At 44.1% G+C, this 18,812-nt stretch overlaps 1 protein-coding gene across 3 annotated transcripts in view; it reads right to left on the minus strand.

The window, feature by feature from the left end:
- The window catches only part of CDC27 (cell division cycle 27), an 84,838-nt gene extending 69,653 nt beyond the window's left edge, over positions 1-15,185 (minus strand). Inside the window, exons 1-2 of one of the 3 annotated variants that reach the window (XM_069751314.1) lie at positions 14,906-15,185; positions 2,087-2,162 (exon numbers count right to left, since the gene is read on the minus strand). In XM_069751314.1, the coding sequence (XP_069607415.1) occupies positions 2,087-2,162; positions 14,906-14,932 (103 nt within the window). In that variant the 5' untranslated portion in view covers positions 14,933-15,185. The remainder of the gene's footprint in view (positions 1-2,086; positions 2,163-14,905) is intronic. The other 2 variants (XM_069751313.1, XM_069751315.1) reach the window with 2 other exon arrangements.
- Between the last annotated feature and the right edge of the window lie 3,627 nt (positions 15,186-18,812).

Here is an 18,812-nt window from a genome sequence, read left to right on the forward strand (position 1 = left end):
GTGCGGCTGTATGTATTTATATGCAGCTGAACGCTCTGGTCCAAATCGGGTATTGATGTGAGAGACTTGTGCGAGTTTCTCGCATTGCACTCGCAAGTGTGACCCCGGCCTATGGGCGAGACTACACGTTGTAAACGACTGCGAGGCTGAATCTCAACACACTGTGGTTGGTCAATGAATGTAAACCAATCATGGCGCAATTGGGCATTGCCGTGGGTGAAGTTTAGGACGCGTGTCCTCAACCTAAAAGGGGGTTAAGAGGATAGATAAGTTGATTGCGATAACTCACAGGTCTCATTCATTTGTCTAAAATTCACACATGGGATCTGTGTTTTCACACAGATAGAACACCTAGGGCCTGGATCAACATAGCTTTTACGCCAGATTTCAGGCATAAAAGTGTTGAAAAGTCCCAAAATGTAGACGAAACTCAAAGTTGCACATAAACTTTGCGATTTTGGCATCTTTACTAGTGATGAGCGAATATACTTGTTACTCGAGATTTCTCGGGAGTATTTTTTAGTGCTCGGAGATTTAGTATTTATTGCCGCAGCTGAATGATTTACATCTGTTAGCCAGCATAAGTACATGTGGGGATTCCCTAGCAACCAGGCAACCCCCACATGTACTTATGCTGGCTAAGGCTACTTTCACACTAGCGTCGGATTCGGCCCGTCGCAGTGCGTCGGGCCGAGATTCCGACGCTAGCGTTGGATGCGCTGCACAACGGGTGCAGCAGATGCATTTCTCCGGCGCATCCGCTGCCCCATTGTGAGGTGCGGGGAGGCGGAGTTCCGGCCGCGCATGCGCGGTCGGAAAAAGCGGTCTGTCGGCAGCAAAAAACGTTACATGTAATGTTTTTTGCTCCCGGCGGTCCGCCACAACACGGCGCAACCGTCGCACGGTGTGTCAATACGTCGCAATGCGTCGGTAATGTTACTCTATGGGGCAAAAACGCATCCTGCAAACAACTTTGCAGGATGCGTTTTTTCCCCTAAAGGACGCATTGCGACGTATTAAAAAAACCGCCAGTGTGAAAGTAGCCTAACAGATGTAAATCATTCAGCTGCGGCAATAAATACTAAATCTCCGAGTACTAAAAAACACTCGGAGGATCCCCGGGCGTGCTCGGGACATCTCGAGTAACGAGTATATTCGCTCATCACTAATCCTTACACCAGTTTCTCTCAGCTCTGTCAAAATAGGTGGAGCTGGGTGCAGGACACCCCGTCTAATTGAAGGCAAGCTGTGGCATAGCGCACGCCACTCATCAGACGCTCCAGGTTCATGAAGAAGCGTCTGACTCCAGCACATCCCCTCATCAAAACCCGGCATGACCAAGATTGATTTTGATGAATTGTTCATATTCTTAATAGTCCGTCGGGCAGTTTATTATTTTTTTTGTTGCTTGTAGGCCTCCTTTACATGTCCGATTTCCTCATACATTTTGCAGCTTTGTTTTTCACAGATAAAACATGTACCAGTTATAGTACAAGGGGCTGTTCACTTGTCCGTTTTTGATCCTAGTAACGGATAAAGCTCACATGGAAAAATAAAATATGAATGATCGGAGAAGATAGAGAAAGCTCCATCAGATTTTTTGTTGCTTACGAGAACTGATGGTAAAAATGAAAGTGAACAAAATTGATTAAAATCTGATCAACACTGATAAAAACTGTTCAATTTTTCACAAATTAAAAAAAAAAAAAAAAAAAATTGATATGTGAAATTGGCTTTACAGGGGTCCAGAGTTTCCTAGGAATACCTTTGCTGCACTAAAAGTGAATCAGGCTGACTGGATAAGTTAGTCCATAGACTGAACAGCAGTCTGCATGCTTGACTGCAGTTACCTTCTAGAGAGCCCCTTCCCATGATTGGGGTGACCCCCAGAAACCAGCAGTGCATCGCCTTTCCTGTGGCTCTGATTTCAAGTGTTAGATTCCAAATGTGCATGGCTATACTGAAGCGCCTCCAACTATATAACACTGAATAAGCAGAAACGGGGCGATGAAAGTCACAAACATCTGCAAACATTCAGGAATAAATTCACATTTACTAGCACAGTGTATGGCGGGGCAGCTCATACCTTCCGCATAAAGTCTTTCTGCTAGGAACACGGCATCTCTGTATGCGTAGTGGTTCAGCGCTTGCCATATAGCAGCCTGGATGTTCAGAAAGAAGAACAGTACATAAAACATTAGACATATTGACATAAAGGTCATACACAACCTGTTTTGTAGACTTTCTGCTGCCTCTGTGTAAGGCGATGTGCACACGCTGCGGATCCTCAGCGGTTTTGAAGCTGTGGACTCGCAGCTGTTTTCCATCCATTTACAGTACCATGTAAACCTATGGAAAACAAAATCCGCAGTGCACATGCTGTGGAAAAAACCGCGTGGAAACACTGCGTTGTTTATTATGCAGCATGTCAATTCTTTGTGCGGATTAATAATAATAATTTTTATTTATATAGCGCCAACATATTCCGCAGCACTGTACAATTAAGCGGGGACATGTACAGACAATAAATTCAGTACAAGTTAAGACAATTTAAACAGTGACATTAGGGGTGAGGTCCCTGCTCGCAAGCTTATAATCTACAAGGAAATGGGGGGACACAATAGGTGAAAAGTGTGTTTACACCTGCGTGTAGTGCTTAGATTTAAAGGGAACCTGGCAGCAGAATTGTGCTGATCAACCTACAGGCTGTGTTAGGTTGGAGCTGATTAAAATGATAGCTTGGTGGATGAACTGTCATAAAGGTACCGTCACACATAACAATATCGTTAACGATATCGTTGCTTTTTGTGAGGTAGCAACAATATCGTTAACGAAATCGTTATGCGTGACAGCGACCAACGATCAGGCCCCTGCTGGGAGATCGTTGGTCGCTGGGGAAAGTCCAGGACTTTATTTCGTCGCTGGATCACCCGCTGACATCGCGAAATCGGCATGTGTGACGCCGATCCAGCAATGTCTTCACTGGTAACCAGGGTAAACATCAGGTTACTAAGCGCAGGGCCGCGCTTAGTAAACAGATGTTTACCCTGGTTACCATTGTAAAAGTAAAAAAAAAAAAAAAAACACTACATACTTACATTCCTGTCGCGTCCCTCAGCGTCAGCACCGGCCGGCCGTAAAGCAGAGCACAGCGGTGACGTGACCGCTCTGCTTTCCAGCCAGCGCTTACACAGTGCAGGGAAGCCGACGCTGGGGTACGCGACAGGAATGTAAGTATGTAGTGGTTTTTTTTTTACTTTTACAATGATAACCAGGGTAAACATCGGGTTACTAAGCGCGGCCCTGCGCTTAGTAACCCGATGTTTACCCTGGTTACCCGGGGACTTCGGGATCGTTGGTCACTGGAGAGCTGTCTGTGTGACAGCTCTCCAGCGACGCTGCAGCGATCAGCATCGTTGTCTATATCGCTGCAGCGTCGCTTAATGTGACGGTACCTTAAGCCATCAGTATGAATAGCTAATCAGAACACCAGATGAAGATCCCCCCCCCCCCCCCCCCGGAGCACGAGCATATCAAAACTGAAAAGACAGATTAAACCACAACCACAAGACGGATTTCATCACCCAGGTATCATTGTATCAGTATAACGGCACCGACCTGACACTGTCTGTAGGTTACTCAGCACAATCCTGCTGACAGGTTCCCTTTAACCCGAGCCTAGATAGCTATCTTAGGTTACGTTCACATTTGCGTTGTGCGGGGCTGCATCGGCGACGCACCGCACAACGCAAACAAAAACTCAACAAAACGCACGCTAAAACGCTGCGTTTTGTGACGCATGCGTCCTTTTTTACCGAAATTGGGACGCAAAAAAAAATGCAACTTGCTGCGTTTTCTGCGCCCCACGCTTGCGTCCAAAAAAACGCATGTGTCGCAAAACGCAGCACAACGTATGTCCATGCGCCCCCCATGTTAAATATAGGGGCGCATGACGCATGCGTCGCCGCAGCGTTTCCCGACGCTGCGTCGGGAAACGCTAATGTGAACGTAGCCTTATTCTCCACAGAGATTAAAGGGACTGTCAGTACATAATGTCTGTTCAAACCATGTACAGGTGCTCTGTGCTTCATAGTGGGGCCAATCATTTAAATACACCTTCCCATCTGCTTGGTTTCCATCCATCTCTGGCTTTATAAAGGCAGAGCGGTCAATCAAAGAAGAGGGGAGGGTGGAGACTGAGGGAAAACAAGCAGGTGGGAAGGTGTTAGCCCAGTCATGAAGCACTAAGCGTCTGTACATAGTTAGAACAGTCATTCTGTGCTGACAGGGTCCATTTAAATTGATTGACAGAACACTTGAACAACCTCCACTCCCTTCAAACAGAAGACACTGGTTCTGACCCATTTAACCTCTAACAAGCAGGGTTTTCAACTGTTAGTCTCCATCAAGAATGGTTGCTGAATAAAGGGCACAGTATGAGCAATCCTTCTACAGAACCGAACAATATTGTATCATACAATTATTAGGTTCTGTAGAAAGACGTAGATCTGGGTATTTATTATGATGGAATATAGGCTGAACTGGATGGACAAATGTCTTTTTTCGGCCTTACTAACTATGTTACTATGTTACTATGTAATGAGGCTTGGCAGGAAATGCAAGTGCATCTCTTCTGGCGCTGGAATTGCCATCTATTAATGCTGCAGGAAATACCAGAAGATTGAGCATGTCTTTTACAGAGATGTCCATACAACACTTGAAACATGAGGGGGGGGGGGGGGGGAAGCTTGAGTTATAAACAGCAGGATATATTGGACAGTTTCCAACTCTGCCCCCCATGCTGTCCATACCTCCTAATTGGGTGTATACATAGAATAGAATAGAATTCACAGTTCATTGTGACTGCATGGCCAAGTAGATCCAATATGAAGGATATGCCAAACAGCACTGGTGACTGAGCATTGTGATGCCTGGCAGGGAATCCCTTGCTGTCCATTCTCCAAGGAAGAGGTGTAATGGGGGGTGTGGGGTAGAGGGTAAATTACAGCTCTGGTGAATGGCAAGTTCTCAAGTTCTGCATCCAATCCGCCATAAAGGAGACTGGTATAACAATAGCCAAGTAGGCCCTGTGCCCAGACTTTTGGGGCCATCTTTGCTCAGCATTTTAGGAAAACCATGCATAGATTACTACTCACAAGCACATCCCCATAATGTCTGTGGTTGACGAATCTCTAAGAAAGGTCACTATAACACTGGATTTAAAAGGAAAACACTCATCTGATGGGGACCATATCAAGAATGCATTCAGAAATGTAAATGCTGATGAGTCACGCAGCCATTACCACAATCCATCATTACGGAAGATTGTCTGCAGCTGCAATACAGCACCACGCGGATCAGTGCAATGACTAGGAAGATGTTACAAGGCACCGACATCCTGTTCGGAGGGTGTTCAAGTGAAGCAGAAACTATCCCATTCATTTGTATGGGCCTTACAGAAATAAAGTCAGTTTCATTTTTGCTCTTTCATTTTTTTACCTCCTTTTTCCAAGACGCATAACTTTAATTTGGCCCTAGTCACCGGGCTGTGAAGTATAAAATGGACCGACTCCTAAAATATCTTATAAATTGGGTACAGTAGTACACTGCATGTGCTGTAAATGTTTAAAGAATTTGGGAAAGTTATGAAATGTCCTATAAATGTCTGTTCTGTTCCTGATCTAAGGATCTCGGCTTTTAGTTGAGATGAATCTGTGCTGCACATGCTCAAATTGGCCTTTTTGGATATATGTATCGCTAAAGACACTAATGGAGCTATTATGACTAGTACACACAGGAAAAGTACAGCAACAAATTCCCTCTTGAGATGGGAAAGTAGCCATCCTGCCCCACTCAAAAGGGGTATACCAAAGGGTCAATACCTGAGAATGAGGAGGAATTGCTCAAGTTTGAGCTTATTTCAAGAACAGGCCAACGATCTATGAACAAGATTTTTAGAGATTTTTAGGGTATCCTGAGCGTGTCCTAAATAAGGCATATAAGGAATCGATCAAGAAAGAAAGAAGGGAATTACTAACCCCTAAACAAAAAGAGGAAGATGATTCCATCATTCGTTTCATCACTAGATTTTCTAACGGTGCCAGGGATGTTAGAGATATTCTTCAGAAACATTGGCCCATACTAATGATGGACGAGGACATAAAAGATCAGCTCCCTCTTCTCCTCAGATTACATTCAGAAGGGGTAGGTCGTTGGGTGATAGGCTGGTGCACAGCCATTACCAGCCGGTTCCAACAACACACTTTTTGTCAAATCAGACCAAGGGATGTTATAAGTGTGGGAAGTGCAAGGCCTGTAAATCCATTCAGTCTGGTAAATCTTTCTCAAGTACTGTTACAGGGATCACATATTCCATTCGACACCTTATAAATTGCAGCACAAAAGGGGTAGTGTATAAGGCCACATGTGAATGTGGAATGGAATATGTTAGGAAAACAAAGAGAATTTCGTAAGAGAGTTGGTGAACATATCCGGGACATAATCAACAAAAGGGATACACCAGTCGCCAACCACATGAACCTATACCATCAGGGGGACCCCGATAAGATCAAATTCATGGGCATAGACAAGATCAGACCACCAACAAGGGGAGGTGATTGGGACAAACTTATATTGCAGAAAGAAAGCAGATGGATCTTCACACTGAAAACTACACGGCCAGAGGGTTTGAATGAACAATTGTCATATAGCTGTTTTCTGTAAACCCTCTTCTATTTCCTCTTGTCCATCTCTTTCCCCCCTTTTCCTTAGGGGCAGTTGTGAGGGACAGCCGCCGTTGAGTGGGGGCGCCTTTTGCGCAGGATTTTTAGGGTGCCAACCTCCACGACAGGCAGGGCTATAGAGGGAAATTACACCGCTTTACCCTTGTAGCCTTTAGATTGTGCACTTTATATGGCCTCTACTCTGGCTAAATGTTATTTGTTTAACATCTCACACAATTTCTCTATCTATGTAGGGCCCAATAGGGTCAGATAGGTAGGGTCAGCCGCCGTCGAGTGGGGGCGCCATCTGCGCAGGTCTCTAGGGTGCCAACCTCAGCGTTAGGTAGGATCATGTCAGTATAGTCTGTGATTAGAGGACAGCGTAGACTCTTTGATAAGAGGCGGTGGTATCTCTCACAGAATTTTTTTCGTTATTATCACTTCTTTGATTTACACTTGTTTGTTTTTACAACCAAGTGCAACTTTCTTTTTGTTTTTTTTTCTTTTTTTGTTCTTTTTTAATATATAAATATAATGTGTTCTTTTGGCATCTTTTTCCAATTCAGTTTTCCATTTTTTTCAAAAAAGCCCTAAGTTAACCTGAATCATACTATGTGGATTTAATGGGAACTTGGTTGGGAAAGTCTACCAACATGTATCCTGTTTTTTTCTCTTCCGTGTATGCCTTCTTCGTTTGTTTGTATCATACTTATATGATGCATTTGATAAATACAATAAGGATATTATGTTAAGCCCCTTTATTTATCTCCATAGGTGGCTTTCTTGTTTTCCTTTGGCAAATACACGGTCATGAAACTAGCCTGGTGATTCTCTTTAAAAGATGGTCCATTCTCTGGACTTACACATATGCTAGCTCATATATAGGCGATATTTTACTTGTATACTAGGAAGACAGTGGTACTATAATCTGCCGTTAAGTACAAGAATATATCGCCAGCCACGTCACACGCATGCGCAACATATGCACTCCACAAGTGCTACTGAGCACCTCAGACGTGGAGGGTGGTACTATGCGCGGCGTACAGCTGACTTCGGCGTTCTGCCTACCTAGTACATCACACGCAGGCGCACTCTGTGCGCTTCTCTTATGCGCGGTCCAGTGTAGGGAGGTGTGTCATGCGCGGTCACAAGCTGACTGTGAGCGTCTGACGCACTTCCGGTTTTCGGACTATTTGTATGAGACACAGGCGGGGAACAGGTAACGCAGCTATTTTCAGCTATGGTTTACATTCCCCTGATGAGTCCGAGATTGGATGAAACGCGTCGGGAGACGCTATAGTGGCTCGTCATTCACCCCCCACCTCTGAAAGCGCGTGTAACCTTGCAGCGACATGGTACAGCTGCTCCGTGAATTGGGTGAGATCTAACCTTTTTTCCGCTTGTTATTGGAAGCAAACACAGATATCTTTATCCCTGTCTGGTGCTATTTGAATATGAATAGGGTGTGTTTTGTCTTTTAACGCGGATAAGGCATGTGGCCATTTGCACTATTACATTAGGTTTCCATGATTAAGGGGGCAATTTATGGATAATTGGCCCGCTGCCATATGGTAACCTGTGCATGCTATTTGCCACTTTGAGCCACATATATATTTTTGCTGCTATTTTGTATACTGATGTACATTTGTATATTTTATGTCATTTCCGTTGCAATGTCCACTAAGTGCATGGTAAGATGATAAGTGTATTCGTTTACACACAGCTGTAATTATATAGATCTTACAGGTTATTATTTTACCTATATCTAACAGCATACTGTGTTGTATATTTAGATACACTTTCTATATACCCCCTCTTCATCTTGGTTTGGGGTTAGGTCCCAGCGATACACATTTCTTTCATACGCTGGCATAGCTTATACAGCACTTGTGTTACACTCTCTATACGTGCAATTACGGTTTGACATTGTGCTTTGTGTGGTGATTCTTTCATACCTATATTTTTGTGCAATCCAGGTACGGTACCGGTTATGTACTATTGGGTTTAGAATCACATTTCCACATTTATTGGGATAGGCTCCCACAGGAGCATTGGATTCCATTTACATCAGTTTTTTATTCCCTCCCCTTTCTGTGTCTTGTGGTGTTATGTTTGTGATTTTTTTCACTTAGGTGTTTTTAAACGGGCACTTTATATGTTTTTTGGAGATAATAAAAGTTAAGTTGTAGGTCCATTGCTATTTACATGCTGCACATGCTCAGTAGTGAGACAGTGCTGTGGAGTCGTAGATGAGATGAATCTGTGCTGCACTTTATGTACATGCTCAGTAGTGACCAGTGCTGTGGAGTCGTGGAAATTGAGCAGTCAGAGGTTTGGCTAACACAGCTCTGCTAGTCACTGTGTAGAACAGCCCCTCTTTAGAAAGCATCAAGTCTACAGCTGGATTTACACTGAAAATTACTGTGCACTGCCCTGAAAACGCTAGTCTGAGCGAAAGCAAGTCTTCGAGAACACCCCATAAGCACCACAGAAATTCCCCCACAAAAGAGACACTGGCCGCAGATGCTTTACAGTGCCTGTCACAAAACTCGCTTCCCCATAACAAGTTGCCAACAGCAGAAGCTACCTTTTATTATGGCACTGGCTACAGACTGCTTACTCCCGTGACAATCAGCTGCTGAATGGTCCTTCCTGTCCTAGTTGCAAGGCATCATTGAAAGCCCTGTACCAAGATGCCAGGCATAAAAGCCAACCCCTAACACTGCACTAGCTGCAGGTTATACCTTACTATACCATGGCGCCAGTCATACAAGCCACCTCATAACATTGCACTAGCTGTGGGTTATACCTTCCTATAAAGTTGCCAGTCTGAGATGTCACTCTAACAGGTCCCAGTCAAAAAAGTTACGTCGTAATATGGAACCATCTATAGATTACTCACAGATGCTAGTAATAGAAACCACTAACATGGCACTAGCTTTAAATCAACCTTCCCCAGAACAAGATGCCAGAGAAGCCATAATATGCCACCAACTAACAGCAGACTACAGGCTTTTTCACACGTCCTGATATTTCCGGTACCAGAAAAACGAGTACCAGAGAAAATCAGTGTCCATGTCATACATCAGTACCACACATAGCGGCGCCTGGAAGCAGCGGTACTGTTACCACTGTTCCCTGGGTGTTGAAGACCGCTCTCCTCATTCTCCCTTGATAGTGCTGCGATCAGCAATAGCAGGGGACAATGTTGAGAGTTGTATTCAGCTGGTAACAGTATTCATCAGCTGCCTGCCTTATAAATAAAAAAAGATGGCATGGGTTCCCCTGTATTTTTGATAACCAACCAGGCAAAACTGACAACTGCGGGCTGCAACCCTCAGCTGACAGTTTTAGCAAGGCTGGTTATCAAGAATGGTGGCGGCGATACACAGGTCCGGCACTACACTTCAGTATGGGTAAGCATTGCTGTTAGAATATGACTATATGCCATTGTGCTGCTACTGAGTAATGACTATGCGATATGCCACTGTGTCTAATGGTAGGAACACAGTGCAGATGCTTCCCTGACTGACATTTGAGCACTAAGCACTTTATTTCATCTTACTTGGCTGGATACATACCTGTGGTTCACCTGATCCCTTATTATTTTTGTAACTATTATTTTTTTACCTGTTGCTATTTTGAACTATATGGAATTAATTAATAAAATTTATATATTTTTACACATGTTTTGTGGACTTAATGCTCCGTATTTTTCTCATGGTGGTTACTGTATTCAGGCATGTCCTCTCGTATTGAGACTGCTGTAGGCATTGTGTCAAATTGTGATGTATGCTCTAGGCATCCCATTATGTAAAGTGTTTCCTTTGGGTTGGAGTCATATGGTTATCAAGAATAGAGGGGTCCCAACGACGTATTTTTAATTGTTTAAATAAATAATTGAAAAACACGGTGTGGACTCCCCCCATTTTGGACAACTAGCCTTGATAAAGCAAACAGCTTGGAGCTGGTATTCTCTGGCTAGGAAGGGGTCAATGATATTGCCCCCCAGCCTAAAAACAGCAGCCCGCAGGCACCCAGGAAAGGCACATCTATTACACGCGCCAATTCTGTCGCTTTGCACAGCTCTTCCCACTTGCCCTGTGGCAAATGGGGTTCATATTTGTGGGGTTGATGTCATTGATGTCACATTTGTATTGCCTGGTGACATCAAGCCCAAGGATTAGAAATGGAGAATATATATATATATACACACATACATATATACACACACAATTACTAATCCTATAGTTATATTGTAAATAAACACACAGCCAGAATAAAGTCTGGATGATGTCACCACTGCCCGTGAGAGGTTTGCTCAGGGCCATGGTACTTGCAATACTTGCCTCTCCCCATTCCTTCGCTGCGGCATCTTCTGCCTCGGTGACGTTTCAGGTCAGATGGCACAATAGTGTGTGCCCTCTGCTCTGAGCAGTCACAGTGCGGAGCTGGAAGACAGCGACTCTGATGACTCCGGACCTGCGGCCAGCAAGGGGAGGTGAGTATTTGATTTGTTTTTTTTTATGCTTGAAGCAATATATGGGGTCCATCATAAACTGGAGCATTATATGGGGCCCATTATATATGTAACAATATATGGGGCCCATCATATACTGTTTGGAGCATTATATGGGGCCATCATATACTGTGTGGAGCATTATATGGGGCCCATTATGTATCCAGCATTACGTATATGGTCCCATTATATATGGAGGATTACATCATGTACTGAATGGAGCATTATATGGGGCCCATTATGAATGGAGAATTATATGGGGCCAGTATGTAATGTGAGGAGCTTTACATAGGCCCATTATGTATGGAGCATAATATGGGTCCCATTATATATGGAGCAATATATGCGGCTCATACTGTATCGTGCAATATATGGGGCTCATTATTCCGTATGGAGCAATACATAGGGCTCATTATTCTGTATGGAGTACAATATGGGGCTCATTCTGTATTGAGCAATATACGTCACATAACACAGTAACATAGTTAGCAAGGCTGAAAAAAGACATTTGTCCATCCAGTTCAGCCTATATTCCATCATAATAAATCCCCAGATCTACGTCCTTCTACAGAACCTAATAATTGTATGATACAATATTGTTCTGCTCCAGGAAGACATCCAGGCCTCTCTTCAACCCCTCGACTGAGTTCGCCATCACCACCTCCTCAGGCAAGCAATTCCAGATTCTCACTGCCCTAACAGTAAAGAATCCTCTTCTATGTTGGTGGAAAAACCTTCTCTCCTCCAGACGCAAAGAATGCCCCCTTGTGACCGTCACCTTCCTTGGTATAAACAGATCCTCGAAGAGATATTTGTATTGTGCCCTTATATACCGTATTTTCCGACGTATAAGACAACTTTTTAACCCCTAAAAATTGTCCCAAAAGTCGGGGGTCGTCTTATACGCCGGGTACGGGTGCACAGAGCGATCCTGGATGGTTCCTAGAGTCTGGAGGAGAGGAGACTCTCGTTCAGGCCCTGAGATCCATATTCATGTAAAAAATAAAGAATAAAAATAAAAAATATGGATACACTCACCCCTCCGACGAACCCTGGTTCTCAGCGCTGCAAGCGTCTGCCTCCGTTCCTAAGAATGCAGTGAGTGAAGGACCTTCGATGACGTCGCGGTCAGGTGACCGGTCACCTGACCGCGACGTCATCGAAGGTCCTTTACTCATTGCATTCTTAGGAACGGAAACAGACGCTTGCAGCGCTGAGAACCAGGGTTCGTCGGAGGGGTGAGTATATCCATATTTTTTATTCCATATTTTTTACATGAATATGGATCCCAGGGCCTGAAGGAGAGTCTCCTCTCCTCCAGACCCTGGGAACCGCACTCCGTTTACGATGACCCCCGTCTTATACGGCGGGTATATCCCAAATTCCATATTTTATATGGAAAAGTTGGGGGTCGTCTTATACGCCCAGTCGTCTTATACACCAGAAAGTACGGTACTTATACATGGCTATTAGATCACCCCTTAGTCGTCTTTTTTCTAGACTAAATAATTCTAATTTTGCTAATCTCTCTGGGTATTGTAGTTCCCCCATCCCTTTTATTAATTTTGTTGCCCTCCTTTGTACTTGCTCTAGTTCCATTATATCCTTCCTGAGCACAGAAGCCCAAAACTGTATATATATGGGGTTTGTTATACTGTGTGGAGCATTATATGGGGCCATTATATATTGTACGGAGCTTTACATGGGCCTACTATGTATGGAGCATAATACGGGTCTCATATATGGAGCAATATATGGGGCCCATCATATACTGTATGGAGCAAAAATGGGGCCCATCATATACTGTATGGAGCAATATATGGGGCTCATTCGGTATGGAGTAACATATGGGGCTCATTATGCTGTGTGGATCGTTATATGGGGATCATTATGTATGGAGCATTAAATGGGGCTCATCATACTGTATGGAGCCCATGATATTGTATGGAATAATATGGGGCCCATTATCCTAGATGGAGCAATATATGGGGTCTATTATTCTGTAAGGAGCAACATATGTGGGGCACTACACTGTATGGAGCAATATATTGGGCTCGTTATTCTGTATCAAACACTATGTGGGGCTCATTATTCTGTATGGAGCACTATGTGGGGCTCATTATTCTGTATGGAGGACTATACTGTCCGATTTCTGACCTATAGCAGAATTTACAATAGATATCACTCTTTCGCCCGGGGCCCATAAAAAACTGGAGGCGGCCCTGTCTCTCTGTCTCACACAGCGTCACACAGTGTCACACACACACAGTGTCAGTGTCACACACACACAGTGTCACACACACACAGTGTCACACACACACAGTGTCACACACACACAGTGTCACACACACAGTGTCAGTGTCACACACACAGTGTCAGTGTCACACACACAGTGTCAGTGTCACACACAGTGTCAGTGTCACACACAGTGTCAGTGTCACACACAGTGTCACACACACAGTGTCAGTGTCACACACAGTGTCACACACACAGTGTCACACACAGTGTCAGTGTCACACACACAGTGTCACACACACAGTGTCACACACACACAGTGTCACACACACACAGTGTCACACACACACAGTGTCACACACACAGTGTCAGTGTCACACACACAGTGTCACACACACACAGTGTCACACACACACAGTGTCACACACACACACAGTGTCACACACACACAGTGTCACACACACAGTGTCACACACACACAGTGTCACACACACACAGTGTCACACACACACAGTGTCACACACACACAGTGTCACACACACACACAGTGTCACACACACACACAGTGTCACACACACACACACACACACACAGTGTCACACACACACACACACAGTGACACACACACAGTGTCACACACACACACAGTGTCACACACACACACAGTGTCACACACACACAGTGTCACACACACACACAGTGTCACAAACACACACAGTGTCACAAACACACACAGTGTCACACACACACACACACAGTGTGTCACACACACACACAGTGTGTCACACACACACACAGTGTGTCACACACACACAGTGTGTCACACACACACACAGTGTGTCACACACACACACAGTGTGTCACACACACACACAGTGTGTCACACACACACAGTGACACACACACACACACACAGTGTCACACACACACAGTGTCACACACACACAGTGTCACACACACACAGTGTCACACACACACAGTGTCACACACACAGCGTCAGTGTCACACACACAGCGTCAGTGTCACACACACAGCGTCAGTGTCACACACACAGCGTCACACACACAGTGTCACACACACAGTGTCACACACACAGTGTCACACACACAGTGTCACACACACACACAGTGTCACACACACACACAGTGTCACACACACACACAGTGTCACACACACACACAGTGTCACACACACACACAGTGTCACACACACACACAGTGTCACACACACACAGTGTCACACACACAGTGTCACACACACACCAGTCCTGCTGCCCCCTCCTCTGCACCCTGTAACTACTGTCATCCTCGCCCCCACACGTCCGGTGTCCCCAGTGAGGCTCGGTCTCCTGCCTCTCCCCATCCCCTGTGCCATCACTAGGCCCCAGGCCTGGCTGTGTGGTGCTCGGATCAGCCGGGGCGCCAATTACCTGGACGGGTTCTTGCAGCACCGTCATCCTCTGGCCTCCCGCGCTCTCTCCCGCTGTCGGGGCCTCTCTCCCTATCGGCTGCTCTCGGGACGTTAGACGGGCGGCTCCGGCTCATTTAAACTCACAGCGACCGTTACCGGGGAGGCCGCCGGAGATTGCCGAATATTGGCGAATACAGCCGAAAACAGCCGGCCTCCTCCGAGTTCTTACGGAAATTGCCGACAAGTAGCGAAGCTAGACGAAAATCTGCGGCAGTGGCCGTAAAGCACCAAATAGAAACGGAAGTCGTCGAAATGTAATCTGCAGCCGGAAGTAACGTGACACAGACGAGGCCAAGGAAGAGCGCCCTCTAGTAGACAGATGTATATTGCGGTACACCCGAAGTGCCACAGATATTATTTGTTCATCGCTCATAAGAACACCAGAGGCTAAATGGGTGATATCAGAGAGATTGGTTGAAAGTGAATGTATTTGTGTTGGGATGGCCTAATCAGGAAAAGAAATGCTATATAACGTGACCCCATCCATCATACCCTAGGATGGATATTTGCCACACTCAAGAGGCACTAAACAAATACAGACCACGCACAGGTGTGCATTGTAATAAGGGAGGACATCAGATATAATGTTAAGGGGAGCACTCTATGTAATAAAGGAATGTGCTATACTTAATAAGGGAGGACACTAATGAGGGACAACGCTGTGCATAATAAGGGAAGACACTAAAGAGACGGCGCTCTACATAATAAGGGAAGACAATGATAAGGGACAACGTGCTACATAATAAGGGAAGGCACTATAATAAGGGAGGAAGCTATAATAAGGAACGATGCTGTACATAATAAGGGAAAACACTATAATAAGGGACGATGCTGTACATAATAAGGGAAAACACTATAATAAGGGACGATGCTGTACATAATAAGGGAAAACACTATAATAAGGGACGATGCTGTACATAATAAAGGAAGATACTATTATAAGGGACAATGCTCTGCATAATAAGGGGGGACACTAAAATAAGGGATGACAGAAGGGAAGACACTGTAATTGATGACGCTGTACATAATAAGGGAAGGCACTAAAGAGACGGCGCTCTACACAATAAGGGAAGACAATAATAAGGGACAACGTGCTACATAATAAGGGAAGACACTATAATAAGGGAGGAAGCTATAATAAGGAACGATGCTGTACATAATAAGGGAAAACACTATAATAAGGGACGATGCTGTACATAATAAAGGAAGATACTATTATAAGGGACAATGCTCTGCATAATAAGGGGGGACACTAAAATAAGGGATGACAGAAGGGAAGACACTGTAATTGATGACGCTGTACATAATAAGGGAAGGAACTAATAAGGGACGACACTCTATATAATAATAGAAGATGCTATAATAAGGGACAACGCTCTAATAATGGAAGACACCATAATAAAGGACAAGAGGAATAAGGGCTGCACTGCTATCACAAATATATCATCATATAAATTGCAAAAATGGGGTGTAGCACCTAGTCTGTATTGGATATGTACGAGAGAAGAGAAAAAAGACTAGACTAATAATGGTGTGCACATCCACATAGTAAAATCTAAGAAAAAACCTTTATTGCACCTCAAGACAAAAAAACATTTAAAAGCATGTAAAATACATATAACATGACCAATAAACCATCACCCCCCAAAGAACTAGGCCAATTAGGCATAGAGTGAAACAAATGAAATAATCAATGTTATGTTTATAAAAAGCTCAATAATAGCCCATCTACACCATAATATGGGTCTAGTCAGTGAGCACAAGCAAATATTAGTGGCAAGCCATACAACATCCCAAAAATAATGTGACCACAACAGTATGTATAGTGAATACAATACACCTTACATAGCATATATGTACACGATTGCTGTCACAAGTGTGCCGCATTGGGAAAACATATAATAATGGATCCCAACCCCCAGATCGCTGGTGTGTTATCCTAAAAGATATGGGAATAAATTGCCACAATATGAAACACCATAGTTGGAAAGCGGAAAAGACAAGGAAAGTGCAATAATGGAATGTGCAGCAACACTGGGAAAAGGTGGTTACTCCTGGGGGAATAAAGATCGACAGAAGGCTACAATAGCCTATGGGATGTGAGTGGGTAAAACCACATTACCAACTGAGGAGAAAGGCTGTAAGGCTGGTTTCACATTTGCGTTTAAAAACGCAGCGTTTTAAACGCAAACGCATCTGGTGAAAAACGCATGTAAGGGTGGTTTCACACTTGCGTTTTTGTCTGCAGCGTTTTTTGCACAAAAAAACGCATGAGATTTTTTCCCTATATTTAACATTGAAAACGCATGCGTTTTTTGTTGTACGCGTTTGGTCGCGTTTTGAAACGCATGCGTTTTTTTGCTGCATGCGTTCTTTTTCAGAAATGCAACTTGTAGTATTTTTGAGAGGCTTTTTTTGACACATAAAAACGCATGCGTTTTCATGCGTTTTTTTTTGTGCCAAAAAATACATTGGAGTCAATGGAAACGCATGCGTTTTTAAGCACATGCGTTTGTTTGCTTTAAAAATGCATGCGTTTTTATTTAAAAAAAAACAGAAAACACACTGATATGCCACCCCCCACCATAAAGGTGATAAAGGGATCCTAACCCTGACCCTAAAGTGATCCTAACCCTAACCCTAAAGGGATCCTAACCCTAACCCTAAAGGGATCCTAACCCTATCCCTAACCCTAACCCTACTCCTAACCCTACCCCTAACCCTAAAGGGATCCTAACCCTACCCCTAACCCTAAAGAGATCCTAACCCTACCCCTAACCCTAAAAGGATCCTAACCCTACCCCTAACCCTAATCCCTTTAGGGTTAGGGTTAGGATCCCTTTAGGCTTAGGGGTAGGGTTAGGGTTAGGATCCCTTTAGGGTTAGGGGTAGGGTTAGGGTTTGGATCCCTTTAGGGTTAGGGTTATGATCCCTAACCCTACCCCTAAACCTAACTATTTCTGTTTATAGTGGGTTTTTTACTTTATTTTGATGATTGGCAGCTGTCACACATTTCTCAGCATGCGTTTAAAAAAACGCAAACGCATGAAAAAACGCATGTAAACGCGTCAAAACGCTGCGTTTTTTTCACCACATGCAAAAACGCATGCGTCAAAAAAAACACAGCGTTTGCACGTGTTTACATGCGTTTTTCCACCATGCGGTTTTTTAAAAAACGCATGCATTTTGAAACGCAAGTATGAAACCAGCCTAAACGCGGTAAAACGCAGCGTTTTTTAGACGCATGCGTTTTTGCATGTTTTATTACAAACGCGGCGTTTTGACGCGTTTACATGCGTTTTTTCATGCATTTGCGTTTTTTAAACGCATGATGAGAAGTGTGTGACAGCTGCCAATCATCAAAATCAACAAGAAAAACCAACATTAAACAGAAATAGCTAGGGTTAGGGTTAAGATCCCTTAGGGTTAGGGTTTGGATCCCTAGTAATCCTAGGGATCCTAGCCCTTACCCTAACCCTAAGGGATCTTAACCCTAACCCTAATGGATCCTAACTCTAACCCTATCCCTAACCCTATCCCTAACCCTTAGGGTTAGGGTTAGGATCCCAAGGGGTAGGGTTAGGGGTAGGATCCCTTTATCAATTTTATGGTGTGGGGTGGACTATCAGTGTGTTTTCTTGTTTTTTTTTTATAAAAACGCATGCGTTTTTAACACAACCAAACGCATGTGCTTAAAAACGCATGCGTTTACATAGACAGCAATACGTTTTTTTGCAGCAAAAAAACGCATGCTTTTTTTGCGGCAAAAAAAGTCGCTAAAAATTACTACATGTTGCATTTCTGCAACACAACGCATGCATACAAAAGACGCATGCGGCGGCAAAACGCATGCAAAAAAACGCATG

This window comes from Ranitomeya imitator, chromosome 2 (genome assembly GCF_032444005.1).
Source record: "Ranitomeya imitator isolate aRanImi1 chromosome 2, aRanImi1.pri, whole genome shotgun sequence".
NCBI classification, from domain to species: Eukaryota; Metazoa; Chordata; class Amphibia; order Anura; family Dendrobatidae; genus Ranitomeya; species Ranitomeya imitator.